This window comes from Nicotiana tabacum, chromosome 24 (genome assembly GCF_000715075.1).
Source record: "Nicotiana tabacum cultivar K326 chromosome 24, ASM71507v2, whole genome shotgun sequence".
Classification (NCBI taxonomy): domain Eukaryota; kingdom Viridiplantae; phylum Streptophyta; class Magnoliopsida; order Solanales; family Solanaceae; genus Nicotiana; species Nicotiana tabacum.
This window is the reverse complement of record NC_134103.1, coordinates 91687437-91706937: the sequence shown is the minus strand read 5'-3', so window position 1 is coordinate 91706937 and position 19501 is coordinate 91687437. Positions and strand designations below refer to the sequence as shown.

Sequence of the window (19501 nt, the reverse complement as noted above, 5' to 3'; positions counted from 1 at the left end):
CTCGAATTATTTGTCATTTTAAAAGTTCAAGATAATTTTTATTTTATTTTACCTTTAATAGTAATTATTCTTGAAGATGGAAATAGAACATAAATAGAGTAAATATTCAATGAAGAAAAATTATTATCTTAAGACATAAATAAGGGTAAAATAATTCAAAACTCCTCTTAATGAAATATTTTCTTAAGGGGCGTGTAAAAGAAAAATACGACAAATAATTTGAGACGGACAATGTAGTTAATTGTATTTTTAATAGCCTTATATTCTTATTCGCATTTCGATAATAGATATGTACTCCCTCCGTTTCAATTTAGATGAGATAGTTTGACTTGACATAAAGTTTAAAAAAGAAAAAAAGACTTTTGAAATATGTGGTACTAAGCTTAAGGGGTAAAAGTTTTATAAGGTCATAATATTTGTGGGGCTATAAAAGATTTTTATTAAGGGTAAAGTGATAAAATAAAAAGTTCAAAATTAAATTATTTCTAAATATAAAAATGTGTCATTTTTTTTAAACGGACTAATAAAAAAAATCTGTCATTTAAATTGAAACGGAGGAAGTGATAAAAGTTTTGAAGTGGATCCAAGTAAATAAAAATGATTATTGCTTAGTTTCCATAAATAAAAGACTACGCTTCTAAGATGCTAGTCCTAATTATTGCGTGAGGATTTATGGTTTTCTTACTTTCTAGGCTGACAATTTCTTCTTTTCACATGTTATTATGTTAATCTTTCATTCAAACGATTAATCCACTTTTCATGGGAATTGTGAAACTTTCACTTAAGTAAATGCAGAATTGATAATACTTTACCTAGAGCCTAACAATTATTGGTCTAAGAAAAAGCAATTATTTGGTTCAAAAAACTACAAATAGATGGAGACCAACCTTGACTTCTTTGATTCTTTTTTTTTCTTTCCCGAAATTTTAGAATACAAAAAAAGAATGAATAGGAAAAGTCAGTTCAATAATAGAGAATAGGTGGAGCTAGTAAACAGAGCCATTATGAAGATGTACGAGATCTTAGAATTTTTACTTCTGCTATAATTGATAATGTTAAAGTAATTTTCATTCTATTTGAGTAAAATATATACGCAAAAGTAAATGGTAGTGCAATATCTTGTTCAAATATTTGTCGGGGGAAGTTGCTATTTTGGAAGAATTTTTTACTCCCTGTTGGAAAACTAATTGAAATATGTTGGCAAAATCATTGGTAGTTGTCAACAAAATTAGATTATTCGATGAAAAGTTTCAAGAAAAATTCAAGAAAAAAAAAACGAGTTTAAAGAGTTGTAAAAAAATATGGCACTACATGAATAAAACTCTTCTCTAAAAGTTGGAGAGGGGTTTTCAAAAGTTGGAAGTTGATTATGTGTTTCAATAAAATTGGGTGTTGGTGACAAAGTACATTAACGTGAGTTGGATACAGGTGTTTCAACAAAATTGGGTGTTGGTGACAAAGTGCATCAACGGGAGTTGGAGACAGGTGCTTCAATAAAATTGGGTATTGGTCCCAAAGTGCATTAACGGGAGTTGGAGACAGGTGCTTCAACAAAATTGGGTGTTGGTGACAAAGTGCATCAATGGGAGTTGAAGACAGGTGTTTCAACAAAAATTGGTTGTGGTGGCAAAGTACATCAACGGTAGTTGAAGATAGGTGCTTCAACAAAATTGATTGTTGGTGATAAAGTGTATCAACGAGGGTTGGAGACATGTGATTCAACAAAAGGTGAAGTTGGAGACAAGTGTCCCAATACAACAAGAAAAACACTGGATGTTGAAGAGAAGTGCCTCAACAATTGAAGATTGGAGAGAAGTGCTCAAAGACAAGACAAAACATATACAACTTTGAATTACGGGAGAATGTTAGAAAACTAATTGAAAGTTGTAGTATGAAACCTTAATTGTTTAGGATTTGGTTTGTTTAATTCATGTCTCAATAGGATTTGTAGTCAGAATTAATATAAGAATAGACATTCCTATTTCTAGTTAAAATAGATTTCATACTATTATAAATAGGGATATTACTAACTTATTTTAATATGTGGAGGAAATAAAGAATTATAGGGATCATTCATAAATTATAAATAAAATATTTTCCTTCACTCCCTCGGCCCATTTTAATTTCTAACATATCCATTTTGTTTATCCAAATATTTGACTGATACGAAAGAATAGTAGAAATGAGTTACAAGAACTTGAAATTTATAAATATGTGATTAAAAGATTAAAACCAATAATAGAAAATTAGACAAATCATTGACTTGAAGGAACTTATATGTTCTGTCTAACCGAATATCTTTAGTGTAAAATCCATATTTATATTAAAAAATTAATTAAATATATAAAAATTAAATTTAGAACGCAGTTATTAAAACTTGATTGTAACGACCCAACGGGTCGTTTTGACCTTTAGAATTCCGTTCTCCTAAATAAGACTGCTTGTAGGTGCTTTTATTAATTTATGACTTGCGGGGATGGTTAGTTCAGAATTTGGAAGTGATCAGGTTGAAATCAGAACAATTGGTTTCTTAGTTTGGATTTAAAAGGGCAAGTTTGACTTCGGTCAACATTTTGAGAAAACGACCTCAGAATCGGGATCTGATGATTCCAATAGGTTCGCATGATAATTTCGGACTTGAACGTATATTCGAATCGGGTTTTGGATAACCCGGGAGCGTTTTGGCGCTTAATAATGAAAATCAACTATTTGAAGGTTTAAAGTTCTTTAAATTTAGTTTGGAGTAGGTTTTTGAGTAATTGAAATCCGTTTGGAATTCCGAGTTTGGGAATAGTTCCGTATAGTGATTTAAGACTTGCACGCAAAATTTCGTGACATTACGAGTAGTTTAAGTATGTTTCGGCGTATTGGAAGTAAATTAAAGAACTTGAAAATTTTAAGTTGAATCAATTTGGTTCGAGGTGTGATTCTTAGTTTTGATGTTGTTTTACACATTCCGTGAGTTCGTGCAAGTCCATTTTATGATTTCAAACTTGTTGCTATGTTCGGGCGGGCTGGGCTCGGATCAATTTTGGAATTTTGAAGAAGAGCTGGAGCCTTCTGCTTCTGGTACGTTCGCACCTGTGCTTGGACAACCGCAGGTGAGACTCTCACAGATGCGAGCTTTATGCGCAGAAGCGAAAAGGGAAGGGGAGGCCTGCTATCGCAGGTGCGGAATCTCGGGCGCACCTGCGAACGCGCAGGTGCGAGAAGAAGAGCGCAGATGCGGAACTAGGCAGTCAAGCTAAGCTCGCACCTGCGAGGCTTTTTCGCAGGTGCGAAAGCCACAGGTGCGAAACCCCTGCTTGGCAGAATGTGTTAAAATCGGGGATCAAATATTTTGAGCCCATTTTTCCTCCATTTTCGGGCGATTTCAGAGCTTTTGAGAGGGGAATTTCAACTAACAATTTAGATGTAAGTTAATTCTACACACCTTGAGTTAAATACATAGATTATGGGTAGATTATAACTAGTAAATCTTAGAAATTAAAGGTTTAGATGAAAAACCTAGATTTTTATTAAAATGAGATTTTAACCACGAAAATGGTTATGGAATTGAGTAGAAATTATATATTTGAATTCTTGAGATTATGGGTAACGTTTTCGTCCGAAAATTTCCGGAATCTGGGTACGTGGGCCCTAGGTAAATTTTAAAAATTTTACTGTTTTAGTTAGGGTAATTTATTTAATAGCCTAAATTCGAATTATTGAACATGTATTAATTATTTTGTATAATATTTGGATAGTTTCGGATTTTTCGGCACCGAATTATGAATTTAACGCGACGTGGTAATCGGAAAGTGGACTTTGAGACGAGGTAAGTCTCTTGTCTAATCTTGTGAGGGAGAAATTACCCCATAGGTAATTAAATTAATAATTGTTGCTAATTGTGGGGGCTACATACTCACGAGGTGACGAGAGTCCGTGCGTAGATACTATTAATGCTAAAGCCCGGGTAGTTTAGGACTCAAAGCATGAATTACTTGTGTAAATTATATTCTTTGTTTAATTAATATTATTTGATATATATATATATATATTGTTAGGTAAAAATATTAAAAGATAAAAATTCCATATGCTTAAATTTTCTGTTTAAATTAATTAATTGATAAAGAAAATTGTTCATCATCTCGAATTTATCTTTTAATGAATATACTCTCCTTCTGGAGGTACATAAAAAAATATTCTCCTTTCTTGTGGAGCGGGCCGAATGCCTCGACAGGATAGATGCATCTATGGATCGCGTTGCACGTCCCTCGGTAGTGTATACGACACTATGGATCGGGCCGTACGACCTCGGCAGAAATCGTGCCTAATAATAATTACTCGATACTTTGCTATTTTAATTGCAGCTTGTGAATTTAATTAATAGATTGAGAATTGTTGTATTTGAAGAAATTTAATTGATAAATTGGAAATTATTGAAATTGAAAGAATTAATTATCTCTGCTTGTTAAGAAAATTATTGTTATTCCTGTAAATGAGGCTAATTGATAAATTGGAAATTTATTGGAATTGAAGGAATTTAATTATTTCTGCTGGTTAAAGAAAATCATTGTAAATTCTATAAATCGTATCGATCTAGATATTGTTATTTTTATTTTATTTATTATTATTGACTCTTAGTGAGTATCAAAGTCGGCCATCTCGTCTCTACCTCTTTGAGATTAGGCTTGATATTGACTCTTGTTTTCGTACTCATGCTGCACTTGCTGCACATTTTATTGTGCCGGTACTTATATATCTAGCGGCCTTGTGGGCGCAGATGTGTGGTTAATAATTATGGGGACATAGGTGACCTGCATTTTGTATTACGATCCACAGCCAACGGAGTCTCCTTCAGGATTATTATATTTTCCTGTCTAATTTGTATTCTGGACAGATGCTGTATTTTATTTTTAATTTTCTAGTAAATGCTCATGCACTTGTGACACCGGGTTTTGGGAATGATTGTGAATTATTTAGAAATTTAGTTGCTAAAAATATTTATCATTTACTCTATGATTTTTATCTTTATTATTTCATTAAAGAAATTTTGATTTCAAAAATACTAAAATGGGTAACTAAGCTAAGTATGTATTGTTGGCTTGCTTGACAGCAATGTCTGGCGCCATCACGACCTTTAATGGATTTTGGATCGTGACAACATGGTATCAGAGCACTAGGTTCACTTAGGTCTCACGAGTCATGAGCAAGTCTAGTAGAGTCTTGCAGATCGGCACGGAGACGTCTATACTTATCTTCGAGAGGCTACAGGGCTGTTAGGAGCACTTCCCTTCTTGATTCCTCATCGTGCGATTTGATTCCTTTGAGACTTATGCCTTCATTTCTTTCCCATTCAATCTTATACGACGTGAAACGCTTGTTATAGATCGAGAATTGAGAAATTTTAATGATACTACAGATGTGGTGCAGGATGTTTCTCCCTGCATAATTGATTGGGCTATTGTCGTCGCCTTATGGAAAGATATTCTGTCATTTCAGCTCAATAGTTGTACTTCTGAGAGCTTTGAGGCTATGCACATGTTGCTATAATGCTCATGAGTTGTTATCGCACAGTATTGATGTGATGGTAGGATGCTTGCCTATGTGTCGGGGCAGTGAATGACTTGAAAAGAGGTTTACTCAGTGCATGATTCAGAGATTCGGTATTTTACTTCCGACGGAGGAAAGGCAATCGAACCAAGAATGTTCAGACTTAGGTTGATGGAGTAACGAGGCTTGGTATTTTCAAGCGTAGTAGAGTTCTCAAACTGTGATGTGGTGTCATCGTCCTTGTTGAAGGCGTTAAGGTTCGCCGGTGTTATAGTTTTCTTCAACTCGCCTTCACCGCGGGGTGTTAGGAGTTGGTGTAGGGGAAGCAGTTGTTAGAGATCGCGGTGTGCAGTGGTTCAGGATCAAAGCAGTGTTCCTAGTATTGATGGCTCGAGAAAGATGATCCTCGGAAAGGTTTAAAGCTGGTAACGACCTATTAGTTCAAGTGCTACAGAGACGGATTTTTAGTTAAGGCAACAACTGGGCAGCTAAGGATGAGGAAGGACATGTGGAAGGTGTCTTGTGGTGGTTAAGTTCCTAGAAGGCCAAGTGTAAGAAAACAGAAGTCGAGTAGTTACTTAAAGGAAATGGTTGACCAAAGTGGGAGAGTGACAAGGTAGCATATGGGCTACGGGGTAGGATAACTACACGGCTTGAGGAATGTTTGAAGTGATTTGGGATTTAGGATGGACAGTGACTAGGTCTACAGACTTAAGTTGTAATATTAGCAGCTATATTGAGGAAGATTGGATACAACAGGAGGGAGTTGCTTGATATGAAGAAGAATACAACATGACTTTGGATTGGAATGTATTGTCGCACCTTTAGTTGACGTCCATGAGGAGTGAATGGACTGGTGCAGCTGGTGAATGAGATCGAACTCAGGATGATCTACTGATTTCATAGTAATTGCACCCAGTGCAGCGACGTTGGAATATATCGGCATATAATTTTCACATGTGGGTTATCTCCTATGAGCAGTTTAGCGGTCGTGTGGTATTGACGAAGCTTCTGCGAAGAATTCTACTGGCTACCCGGTAAGAGATTTGATATGTAAATGTGGCTAGTGGTTCGGAGTATTTATTAAAGGTTAATAGAAGGATTTCGAGAAATTTGGCGAGTTGTGTGTGCAGGATCATGTCAACGATGAAGAAAGAATCTCGGTGGATTCCAGAATTTTGTAATTATAGCTTCAAGCTAAGTGGGAGAGCCCCACAGTCTATGATTGGATTGCGTCGTTCAACTTGTGCGGTTTCTGGTTATCGGTGTATTGGTGGGTCATTTCAACTAAGGAAAGAAAATATCAGTGGTAATTTGAGCAAAAGATTTGGGGAATGTGTGCCGTATTTGGCCTTATCGATTCATATTCAGGTTTTGGGAAGACTTAGAGTTTATTCTTCGTGTAGATGTAATGCACAGGGAAAGTGAGACAGTCGGGTTTTCCTTGAGAAAGTGTCCATGTGCTAGCAGGTCCTTGGAGTTGATCATGTTTGGGAACAAGTCAGAGCAAGTGACTCTCAATAACGGTCTTAGTGGGTTCAAAAATTTAAAGTACAGTGCCTAAGGATCTTGAGTCTGTAGTATGGTTGAGTATCGAGTTTTTGTAGCAGATTATGAAACGGGGCTTGGAGTACTCTGCGTTATCTTCAGGTTGTGGTGTAGCATTTGAGAAACAGAAGAAAATAACTTCAGATTCATAAAAGAAGTATCAGAATGGGTGTACCAGTTAAAGATGTAAAAGTGTGCACAAGGAGGGGCATGAGATGATTCGTGGGTTTTGAAACAATGTGGTCTCGTGAAATAAGGTCACTCGGGATGAGTGCGAATTTGAGTTCGTGATGTAATGAATAGAGCTATTATTATTTCTAAGGCAAGTTGAGAATAAATTGAGAAAAGACGGGTCAGCTAACAATGGTTGAATTGGCATGATGGTGGCAATGATAAGTTCCTTCAGCGCATTGAGTTATACATGTGATTTATGGCGGTACGTGCGAGGATTGATGGCCGCCGTAATTGATTTTATTTGGAAGAATTCAAGTATTATGGCATGTTATATGTAGAGGAATCCCAGAAGAGTTATGGTAGTTTAGACCACTACTTGAGGCCGATAGTTTCTGCGGATATGGGAATTCAGTCGCATGTTGCAATGGTTCTCTTGAAATGAGTTAAGAATAAGGTTTCTATATGATAAAGTGTTTACCCTATTAGTGGTTCGGGAGTTATGATGGACTTCTTGTACTCCTGCGCATTTGCGTGATTAAGTGCACTAAGTATCACGGGATTCGAAAGTTGAGGATTCAAGATTTCGGTTTGGTGTTGACAAGGATGTCATGAGCTCGGATAAGCATGAAAATAATTTAGATGTTTAAAGTAAGATGGTATTGTTTTCGGCATCACCTAAGGTCGATGTCCGGTGTAAGACACCTTGTGTATTGATTTGTGGATTCTTGATATGCTTTACAACATTAGTGTGACCGGTGGCATGGATGTGCAGACTTGTTACCTGGTGCAGAAGGTCGTGGGAGCGTGTCTCACGGAAAGATTGTGTAAGAGTGGCATGTAGTCACTTGATTGAGTGAAGATTGAAACCAAGTATGAAGATTGTGGCGATATCGCTAATTCGAGAATTTATACCTGTAGGGCGCTCAGTTCATTTAGTTGTGGACTATGGAAGTTTGTTTCGGTTATAATGGATATTCTTGTGTGTTATGGGAAAAAGGGTCATTATGGATCCTCGAAGGGTTATTAGCCTAGTATGGTGCGATCAGAATTGGCTTGAGGTCTGTGGATGGATTTAAATATGAATATGGGCTCTATATCAGGCCATATATGTTTATTCAGCATAGCGCTCCTTATGGAGGAGTATTCAGACGTTGGATGTCGTTTCGTCGTCGGCTATTTCATGTAATACTATATTGTGCCGTGAGAGTTGTGAAACAGCTTGATAAATTTCTTATGTGTTGAGGTTCCGCGTAGCGATGGTGTTATGTGAGCAGGATGGTTCTCGAGATTCAGATCATATATCGCACCTTAGTTGTTCTTGAGTTTTGTAGTGTATGGCGCTGTTGGTCCTTCCAGGGATGGTATTATGCACTTAGCGTGCTTGTATCCGATATTCGGATATTTTGTAGTAATGAGCATCCTAGCTCGATAAGTATTTCCTTATAGATTTTTTTGTGCGGATCGGGTGGCACGCCGCCACAGGTATGTTGTTTGGATCGGGTTGCACGCCGCAACAGTGTGATGTCGAGTGCAGTCCCCTATATTCTATTTTGTGTGTTTTGTGTCCCATTTTCTGAGAAAGGTTCATGACACATTTTCAGTTGTTTAGTTAGTTACGTGTGTTGAGTAATCCTTTCCAGAGTTCGTTTTCCTTATGTATTGCAATCGAGTCCGTAGCTTATTAGCTCATTGTGGCGTCATATGAGGCTTTTTGATCGTGTCAGAGGTGACTTATTGCCTGGGCAACTTATACTGGTGAAAAGAGATTATTGGATCCGGGATCAGTGCGATCGGATTATATGAAGTATAATAAAGAGTAAATACCATTATTTGGTTATAATGGGGTGATGATTCTAGTCAGGAGGAGAGACTCAATGATTTGTCGACTCGGTAGTTTGTTATGAATTTCTACACATTTCTTCCCTCGTGGAAACATTTCAAGAGTTGGAACAAGACTCATATGTATCATGAGGTGTATTGTGAACATCAGATTCGTGGAATTTTGGCTATTATTATCAGGGGATGTTATTATGGTCATGTGAATGATGCGGTGCATGGTCTAAATTCAACAAAGGTATGCAATCCAGTATTGGGGCGTCATGTAGTAATTGATACAGTGTTCGTAGGTTGGAAACAAGCATGGTGGAGAATTCTAGATGCCAGGATTGGGCGCTAAGGCTTAATTGCCTAAATAAAGGGGAGAATCTTGAGATTGGCTCGATCTAATGTGCTCAACTGGGTGTGGTAGCACGTGTAGGTGCACGAGGTGTTAAACAGTGATTTTGGACAACTCCGGAGCAGTCCTTAGCACATTCGAGGACGAACGTATATTTTAGTGGGAGAGAATGTAACGACCCAACCGGTCGTTTTGACTGTTAGAATCTCGTTTCTCTAAATAAGACTCTCCTTAGATTCTTTTACTAATTTATGACGTGAGGGGATGGTTGGTTCGGAATTTGGAAGTGATCGGGTTGAAATCGAAACAATTGATTCCTTAGTTTGGCTTAAAAATGGTAAATTTGATTTCGGTCAACATTTTGAGAAAACGACCTCGAAATCAGGATCTGACGGTTCCAATAGGTACGCATGATGATTTCAGACTTGGGCGTATGATCGAATCGGGTTTTGGATAACCCGGGAGTGTTTTGGCGCTTAATAGTGAAAATCAACTATTTGAAGGTTTAAAGTTTTTTAAATTTGGTTTGGAGTAGGTATTTGAGTAATTGAAGTCCGTTTGGAATTTCGAGTTTGGAAATAGTTCCGTATAGTAATTTAAGACTTGCACGCAAAATTTCGTGTCATTTCGAGAAGTTTAAGTATGTTTCGGCGTATTGGAAGTAAATTAAAGAACTTGAAAATTTTAAGTTGAATCAATTTGGTTCGAGGTGTGATTCTTAGTTTTGATGTTGTTTTACATGTTCCGTGAGTTCGAGCAAGTCCGTTTTATGATTTTAAACTTGTTGGTATGTTCGGGTAGGGCCTCGAGGCCCCCGAGTGTTAATTGGACGAGGCTCGGATTAGTTTTGAAATTTTGAAGAAGAGCTCGAGCCTTCTGCTTCTGGTACGTTCGTACCTGCGCTTGGATAGCCGCAGGTGCGACTCTCGCAGATGCGAGCTTTAAGCGCAGAAGCGAAAAGGGAAAGGGAGGCCTGCCATCGCAGGTGCGGAATCTCGGGCGCACCTGCGAACGCGCAGGTGCGAGAAGAAGAGTGCAGATGCAGAACTGGACAATCAAGCTAAGCTCGCACCTATTTTGGCTTTCATATCAGTATTTTTTTGGCTTTTGTCACCCCTATTTTGACACCATTAAAAATGACCAAAACCTTTACGCTTGAATGCAATCGAAACAAGGACAATCAATTTAAGAATGAGAGCTCAACAATGAACGAACCCTTCGACATTCGTGAATTTTGGGTAGGGAATTATACATACATGAAATGGTAGCCATTAAAAACATCAAAAGACTGAGAGACAAAGTAGTTAAGATTCACTTTTTTTTTTTTGTTTCTCATCCGGTGTTCGGTATCCGTATTGGAGCCCGACTATATCCGGATTCGCGTCGCGTAGGGCTCCATTCGGGAGGAAGTGCTCCATACCAAGAATTTTTTCATACTCAAGGCTCGAAACCGAGACCTCTGATTAAGAGAAGAGTAGTCTCATCCATTGCACCACATCTTTATGACAACAAAAATTGATGATTCGAAGAAATACTTACCAAACCAAATAAGGTTACTTAAGGTTACTTACCAAACCAAATAAGGTAACGCCCTCCGTCTCATTTTAACTATCGCTTTAGCTAACAAATTTTGTTTCAAAATAATTATCATTTTAGAAATTCAAGATTAAATTTGTTAATTATTTTCAACTACACCCTTATTACTCCTTAAAAAAAAGTAGTAGTTCTGTTACATACTATTTTGATTAAGTAATAAGTACTCAATTCTCAAAAGGCATTTAATTAGAGTAACTTAATAAAGTATACATTGTATTTCTTAATGGACGTAAAAAAGAACTAGTTAAATTGGGAAGGAGGAAGTAGCTTTTTTCCATAGGAATATATTTGTCATTTAATGGACAATAATTGAACAAATAAGTTTGATACATTTGTGAAATTTGGAACTTACTCTTTTGTGCCTCTGAAGGATTGTCGGCAAATAGATGAGAAAAAGGAGAAAAAAAATCTTTTAGACAAATCATGTTGTGCAATTATTTCAATTTTTTTTAAAAGCGATGCTTATACCTGCTCGTATGCAATTATACTTAGCATAGATAATTAAGCACTTTTCTGGTTTCTATATGTTAGAGTTAAATACAACAAGCTGAAATTGGATGCGTTAAAGTTGCAACATCTTCTAAATAACTGCAAACTGCAAAATTGCTTCCACGTGGCAAATAATATATCATGAATTAAAAAAAAACGCTGAAATTTTATAGTTTCAAATTAAGTTAAACTTTATTGGTATATCGAACAAGTATATGCTCTCTAGAGGGCATTAGTTAATTATCGAATATTCAACATTTTCTATGGACCTCTAGGATTCTTTGAGAATGACAAGTATAAATTAATACTGCTTTCAATTTATTGGTGCACTGCAACTTTCCAATTTCAAAATCATAAAATGCTGGGAATTGAGAGTAACTAAGTTTAATTTAGAGCTAAATATTATATTATAATTTAGAAATGTAAGGTTTAATTCTCAATTTCTCATCAGATTTTCTTTTTTTGTCATTTTCTTTCAACTGTATGAGATGCATTCCCTCCATTTGCTCGAAGAAGGATGAAACTTAAAAAGTTTGTAATTACTCTTAATTTAGCCTCTAGATATATAAATCATTTTTAGAAATTAAGAAATCATTATACGAATATTAAAAGTTATATTATGTTGATTTTCATAATCCAGTTGTTGCTATTCTTTTTATGATGAAAGGAGTAGTATTTTAATCTCTTGGCCCAAATATTAGTTATCTTGATAGATTGAATTTATTTCAAAATATTTGACACTCTAAAAAATAAGAATTAAGCCTTATATTTTTTTAAATCTATCTCTAATTAGTAACGTACTAACTAAACGAGATATTTAAGACAGAGATAAAAGGAGTAGTTAAGACAAATGTTCTTATATGATTAAGATTTTATAAAATATCTTCCTTACATAGTATGTAAAACTTGAATGGTTACAAGTTCAATTTATCACCAATAAAGATTGTGGTAGAGTGATAAGTATTCCTTCATCCGTAATCAGATGTTTCGAAGTTATATTTATTAAAAAGCGTTTTAGTTCCAAATATAAGATTTTTTAAAATAAATTTAAATTTAGACGGACATCAATACAGATACCGAATACCGAAAGAGAAAAAATAGGTTCTACCATCTAATCAAGTAGGTGAGTGGTTCAAAAAAAATTTATGATGGGATCAATAAATAAGAAGAAAAACATGTGGGAAGTAGGAGCTCAGGAGATTGTTAGACTTGAGATACAAAATATTTTGGCGGAATCTGCCATTTTTGGACTCTTATTAGCATTGAGAGTGACTTTTTGGTGTGTATCCCCAGAGGCTCTCAAAAATCCAAAAGAACAATAAATGTTCAAAAAACAAACTGTAGATGATACTATCTATGTTCCATTAATATTTTGCAACCCGTTAAGTTATTATTTAGTTTTTCTTTTTTTATTTAATGTAAGTTTTCGTTGTTTTCTTACATTTGTCAACTAGTAACTGAATTTATCCGAATTGGTGAGATCTATGGCAAAGGCTTATGGGGTACATGAATAACAAGAAAAAAGAGAGGAGAAAATGACATTATAAGTCCTTATATGATGTATATTATTTGACCGTCTAGTTTAAGCTACTTAGAGAAAGAATATTTTTAATTACTTAATTATATTTTTAAAATATATTTTAATTATGTATTTAATTTTATCTTCAATACGCCTCTCACGTATGAGGTTTTATTCTTTTTGATGAGTTAAACACGTGATTTATTTTTATGGCGGTAAAATCGAACTCAAGACATTTGCTTATACTTAAGTATGTGACAATCTCATTTAAAAGATTGATATTTTTAAAAACTAAACATTTAATTACTTAATAATATCTTCAACACAATACATCGATTAATATGCCTTTTCGTTTGTATTTCATACCCTTTGAACATTTTAAATTGAGTTGGTATATAGTTTTTCTATAGGCCCTAGTAAAGTCGGAACTTCTTTTTATGTATTTCGGTTTGCTAAAGGTCTTCTTTTCTAATTGGAATCTACATTTGCTCCCTCCCCTCAAGTTTTCTTCCATTTTGTGCGCATATGTCAAGTATGGGGTTGTGTAGGGGTGTACAAAAGAAATCGTCAAATCACACCAACCCGATAATTCGAGTTAAATTGAGAAAAAAAACTCGACTATGATTTGATCTGATTTAGTTTGGTACTGGAAAAAAAAATCGACCATATTTGGTTTGGTTTGATTTTAACTAAAAAAAGTCAAACTGAAACCAAACCAAACCAACCCGACATTATATGTATAGAAGTTTTAAATATATTTAATACATAAAAATATTTATGCTAGTGTAGTTTATAAATATTTCTTAAGCTTTTTCATAATTTTATCTTTTAACGTATTATTGTAACACCCCGGAAAATTTCGAAGTATTTTAAGACCATTAAGAAGATTGGCGGGTGCTAATTATATTAATTCGGGTATGAACAAGACTGATAATTTGAATGATATCAATTGATCATGATAATATATGTATGATGTGCATTTAGAATGGTTTATGGTCTAAGAAGAGCCCTAAGGCTAAATCAAGTTGAAAATTATATGATGGAATAAAGTTTCAAGTGAGTTCGCACAAGGCCTAACGTCAAACGAGCATAACTCTCAATATATGAAGAGTTATATGGTGTATAACCTATCAAATCAAATCCCTTTGAGTCTAGTTTCCAACACATTAAACCGTTTATCATTTGGATATGTATACAAAACGTTATGGCCATTTTACTGGACCTGTGTCATATGCGCGCCCATATGCGCGGCCGCGCATATTTGAGAGTTTATGCCTCAGGTACGCGGCCACTTACTCAGGTATGCGGCCGCGCACGTAGGAACCCATTAAATAACCCCAAGGTCGGGTAGAGAGAGGGGGTAAGTCATTTTTGAGGTAAAACCTAATATTTTAGAGAGATGTAAGAGCATTTTAGAGATAGAATAAGTAAACCTAACATTCTAATCATCCAATCTTGCAATAATCTTCAAGAATCAAGGAAGCTAATCACAAGATCTTCGTCAAAGAGGTAAGGTTCCATACCCTAGTTTATAAATTCGGGATTTGGATTAAAAGTAGGCCATAAGAAGTATGATTCTTGGTGTGAGAGTATTATGTGTACATGTATGAATTTATTATGGAAATATGAGTATGAATCAAGTATTGGAACTTATGGTACAGTGATTAGAAGCCATAAATTCTCAATTTAAATACATAACCATTGTAGAGATTGAAAGGTGATTATTTGATGAAATTTTGTTGGTTGGGTGAGAATGGTTGGTCACACACGTGATGTTAATATTATAAGCTGTTAAAGAATAATGGTGGGATGAATTGTTGGTAAATGATGGTAGTTGGAAGAACTAATTCTATGGTTAAGAAATGTATAAACGTATGCCCACTAGGTGTTTGGTAAATTGTCTAAATGGCCTAAACTATAAAATTGGTTACTAATGTTGGTCCCATTGGATATTGATATTGTAGATTGCAGTTGCTTAGTATAGTAGATCGTTGTAGTATCATTAAGGGGTGAATTTCAGTTTCAAATCATTGGCATTGAATTGAGGAGACAAGAAGGCATTCAGAGGTGAATACACGTGGAATGGAATTTCCTGAGTATTGATTAACTTGCTAGACGTTGGGTTTGCCTTGTTGAGGTAAGTAACAATTTTAAATTTGGTCTTGAGGGTGTGAAATCCCGGATTATGTGTTATGTGATTGATTTCAAGGTGACGCACATACTAGGTGACGGGCGTGTGGGCGTGCACCGTAGGAATTGTGATTTGGTCAAATTCCATGGAATTGTGAAGTTGAATAATATGTTGATATTTGTACATTCTCTACATGTTAGAGAAAATTGAGTTGAGACTCGTATTAAAAAAAATCATGCTTAGACATATGTTATTATTATTGGTACCAATTGGAGTCATTTCTGTGGTTGAATTATATGTTCAAATTGAAATTTCATACTCAGTCATGTTCATTCATTTCAAATCATATCTCAGTCTCTGTTGCTATTTATTGATACATCATATCATCATTTTTGGGCCAATTTTCATGATTACTGAGAGCTCGAGAGACTAGAGAGATTTATGACTGAGTGAGGCCGATGGCATGATTGTGAGATATTGATACTATAGCACGTGAGTTGTCCATGCGGATCCAGATATTTATACTATAGCACGTGAGTTGTCCGTGCAGATTATAGCGCTTAGGCTGTAGGAGCCCCTCCGGAGTCTGTACACCCCCAGTGAGCGCGGGTACCCATTGAGTGTGAGGGCTGAGAGCCGAGTGGTTGAGTTGTTATGACGGGTTGAGTAACTGTTGCCCTGAGAGGCTATACTTGCTTTTCATTTGTTGTTGCACTTAGTTGCTATCTGTCATTGTTGTGAAATTATCTGAAAGATTTTATATCCGGATTACATGAACTTTAACTGTATAAAACTAATTTAACTTAAACTGTTGGAATTGAAAGTATGTCTACTCTCTGCTGGAATTACTGAAAATGAACAGTAACTGTGTAGCTTGTCACTATTTTCAGTTCCTTATTTATTATTGTTACTTGCTGAGTTGGTTGTACTCATACTACACCCTGCACTTCGTGTGCAGATCCAGGTGTTCCTGTACATAGTGGATATTGATTCTTTCGTATACTTATTTTTTCGGAGATTCAGAGGTAGCTTCCATATTTCGCAGACCTTGCATCTCCTTCCCTATCTCATTGTTTACTGTATTTGGTCTCAGACTATTATAGACCGTATTTTCCAGGCTTGTATTCATATTAGATGCTCATGTACTCAGTGACACCAGGTTTTGTGAGTATTTATATTTGTACTTGTGAGATTTCTTCAGCTGAATTTAATCATTATGTTTTCAAATTTAAAAGATATGTGGTTTATTGAGATTGTCGGCTTGCCTAGTATTGAGATAGGCAACATCACGACGGGTTAGGTTTTGGGACGTGACAATTATTTCAAGCTTGATTTTATAATTTTTGGATGCTCCAATAAGTTTTAGAGTTCATAAATGTTAGTAACTCAAATAAATCCTAAACCAAAATCAAATTAATACTAATGCTAATAAAAGACATTCAATTCAATTGTACTATAAATGAAAATAGTATTGGATATCTATTTTTTAGTTTTTCCATAGTTTAGATAAAATGTATAACTTATTTTTCTTTTACTGGTTAGTCATCTAAATAATAGTACTTATTACTCATAATTTTAAATTATGTTTGTTTTCATTATGGCTTATTAATAATATTTATTTTATGCGATTTTATTATCTTTATTGTTGAATAATTTAGTAAAATGTCATGACTCATCTCATATTTATGTTATTTTATTGAAAAACACCTTATATAGTTCTGTCTTACTAGGATTAAAGAAATATTTGGAGCACTAATTTTATGTTTTGTGCTATGAACTTTATGAAAAAAATACGAAAAAAACCGAAAACCCACAAACCCCGAGAAAAATCGAGATAAAAAAACTCGACTTTTATTGGTTTGGTTTAATATTTAGATTTAATAATCCGATACAATTAGCTTGCTTTGATAATTAAAAAATTCGAACAAATCCGACCCATGTATACCCTAGGGTTGTGTATGTAATGGAAAGGTTTGGGGTTTGGAAGCAAGTTATACTTACAATTATAGGTGGACGAGATGGGACTGCTTTTAAGGACGAATTTTACCAAATATGACATCCTCATTTTTTACGTAATTGTCTTAGGTTCACATTTGATTTTAAGCAATAAATCAATATCTCTCTCTTCTTTTTAATTCTTCTTATTCAGATCTTCTTTCTTTTTCTTTTTTTCTCTTTTTCTCCTTTTCTCATCCCAAGGGAAGTCCCCCGCCGTACGGTGACTCAGAGTTTCATGGATGAGCCATGAGAGGTCAAAGTTAGGTAGTTTCAAATTTCAAAAGTAAAAAACTCCACAATTATTTATTGGATTTATCGGTCTATGATCCATTAGAGTTTGAGTATGGCCCGCTAGCTCGATTGTTTTCAATTTGTTACTTTCTCCATTTTAATTGATGTGTTGGAGTTTGATTCCACATTACTCAATTGTTTCAATTTGTTACTTTCTTGTTTGACTCAATTTTAAATTTAAGAATTGTGAGCTATAATCAGTTATTGTTAGGTGAGGAGGGGAGTTAGTTAGTTAGTTAGTTAGTTATAGTGGTATGTGGGACTCAATAGTTAAGTAATTATAGTTAAGTTAGTATAAAGTTAGTGTGTATAAATTTGTACTTTTCTCTTACATATCAAAAATACACATTCATTTTACCATTTCTGCATTTCCTCTCTTCTCTCCTAAGCTTGGCCTCTCTACCCTCAAATCTAATTCTAAATTGCTTGGTTGAATCTGAAGATTGAGCTCAGATTCATAAAGCTCACATGGTATTAGAACGGTGAAGAACTGTAATTCCGCAAATTTTCATTCAATTTAGCTGTAAATTCATCGTCGTCTTCTTCGCGAAGCTTTGACTAACGATCGTCAGTGACGGCCAAAAAAATCGATCACACGCATCTTTTGTTCATTCATCCCTCAGATACTTCTAGTTCGATTTTGATTCCTGTAAAACTCACAGGATCAGAAAATTATGGACTGTGGCGTCGATCAATGCGAATTGCTCTGCAAGCTAAGAGGAAGCTAGGGTTTGTGCTTGGGACATGCAAAAAGGATTCATTCAAATCTGAATTAAATGAGGACTGGGAACACATGTAATGCAATCGTGCTTTTCTTGATCATGAACACCGGGTCTACGGATTTACTTAACGGCATTGTCTACGCATCTAATGCACATTTTGTATGGGAGGATTTGAGAGAAAGGTTTGACAAAGTGAATCGTGTGAGAATATTCTAATTACATAGGGAAATTGCTATTATTTACCAGGGAACAGACTCAGTCTCTGCATATTTCACTAGGTTGAAGGAATTGTGTGCTGAGTATGATGCAATTGTGCCTATTCCTAATTCGAAGGAGTATGTTGAACATCTTCAGCAGCAAAGACTAATGCAGTTCTTAAGTGGTCTTAATGAGGTTTATGATCAAGCAAGACGTCAGACACTAATGAAGATTGTTGAGCCAACATTGAACCAAGCTTATGCACTGATTATAGAGGATGAAAGTCAGAATTCTAGTTCACATCCAGCCTTGCCAAACAGAGAAGATCATGTTGCTATGCAAACAAGTAAAGGAAAATTTACTGTGCAAAATAGCAGGGGACAATACAAAGGAAAGAAGCCTTTTGTGAAGTGTGATTACTGCAACAAATCTGGGAACTCTAAGGAAAATTGCTACAAGCTAGTTGGATATCCAACTGATTTCAAAAATAAGAAACCATATGCAACTAACATGACAAATGGTGGCTTGGAGAATGACAAATAAGCACATTAGGATGAAGGAAGAAATAATTATGATGGATTAAAGGCAGGACCATACTTCACTGAGGATCAATATAGATAGATTTTGAGCATATTGAACAAGGAGACTCCAGAACATCAGGTTGACATGCCAGGTATTGCAACCTCTTTAATGATAAGTTTTCCTTTTAAATAATGGATAATTGATTCCGGAGCTACACACCACATAGCTGGTGAGCTATATATGTTGAAGACTAAGAATAAAGCAAATAAATATGATAGTGATCAAGTCCATCTGCCTACAAGAGGGAAATCTAATATAACTTACATTGGAGAAGTTGTTATCTGTGATGAGTTAAAGTTGGAAGATGTTTTGTTTGTACCTGAGTTTAAGTTCAACCTAATCTCAGTATCTAAACTAACTAGGCAGCTATCTTGCTCGATGAATTTCTTCCCTGATTTCTATTTATTTCAGGATCTCTACAATGGTAAGGTGAGGGAGATTGGTAGAGAAAGATGGTCTGTACATATTGAAGAAGAACTTCAAAGGAAATTTGGAAAAATTCATTAAAGGGATAAGGAAGTTTGCATCAACTACAACTGCAT

At 35.3% G+C, this 19501-nt stretch overlaps 1 protein-coding gene across 1 annotated transcript; it reads left to right on the top strand.

Moving 5' to 3' along the window:
* Positions 1–18151: 18151 nt before the first annotated feature.
* On the top strand, positions 18152–18920 carry LOC142178310 (uncharacterized). The gene is made up of 2 exons (XM_075247641.1): positions 18152–18252; positions 18404–18920. The coding sequence occupies exons 1-2, from the start codon at positions 18152–18154 to the stop codon at positions 18918–18920; spliced, it is 618 nt and encodes a 205-aa protein (XP_075103742.1).
* The last annotated feature ends 581 nt before the right edge of the window (positions 18921–19501 follow it).

Excerpts from the sequence above, each read along its gene's own strand:
- LOC142178310 (XM_075247641.1), top strand. The coding sequence starts at position 18,152 with ATGCGAATTGCTCTGCAAGCTAAGAGGAAGCTAGGGTTTGTGCTTGGG. Across the intron at positions 18,253-18,403 it reads AATGAGGACTGGGAACACAT|GGAAATTGCTATTATTTACC; the intron begins GTAATGCAATCG and ends CTAATTACATAG.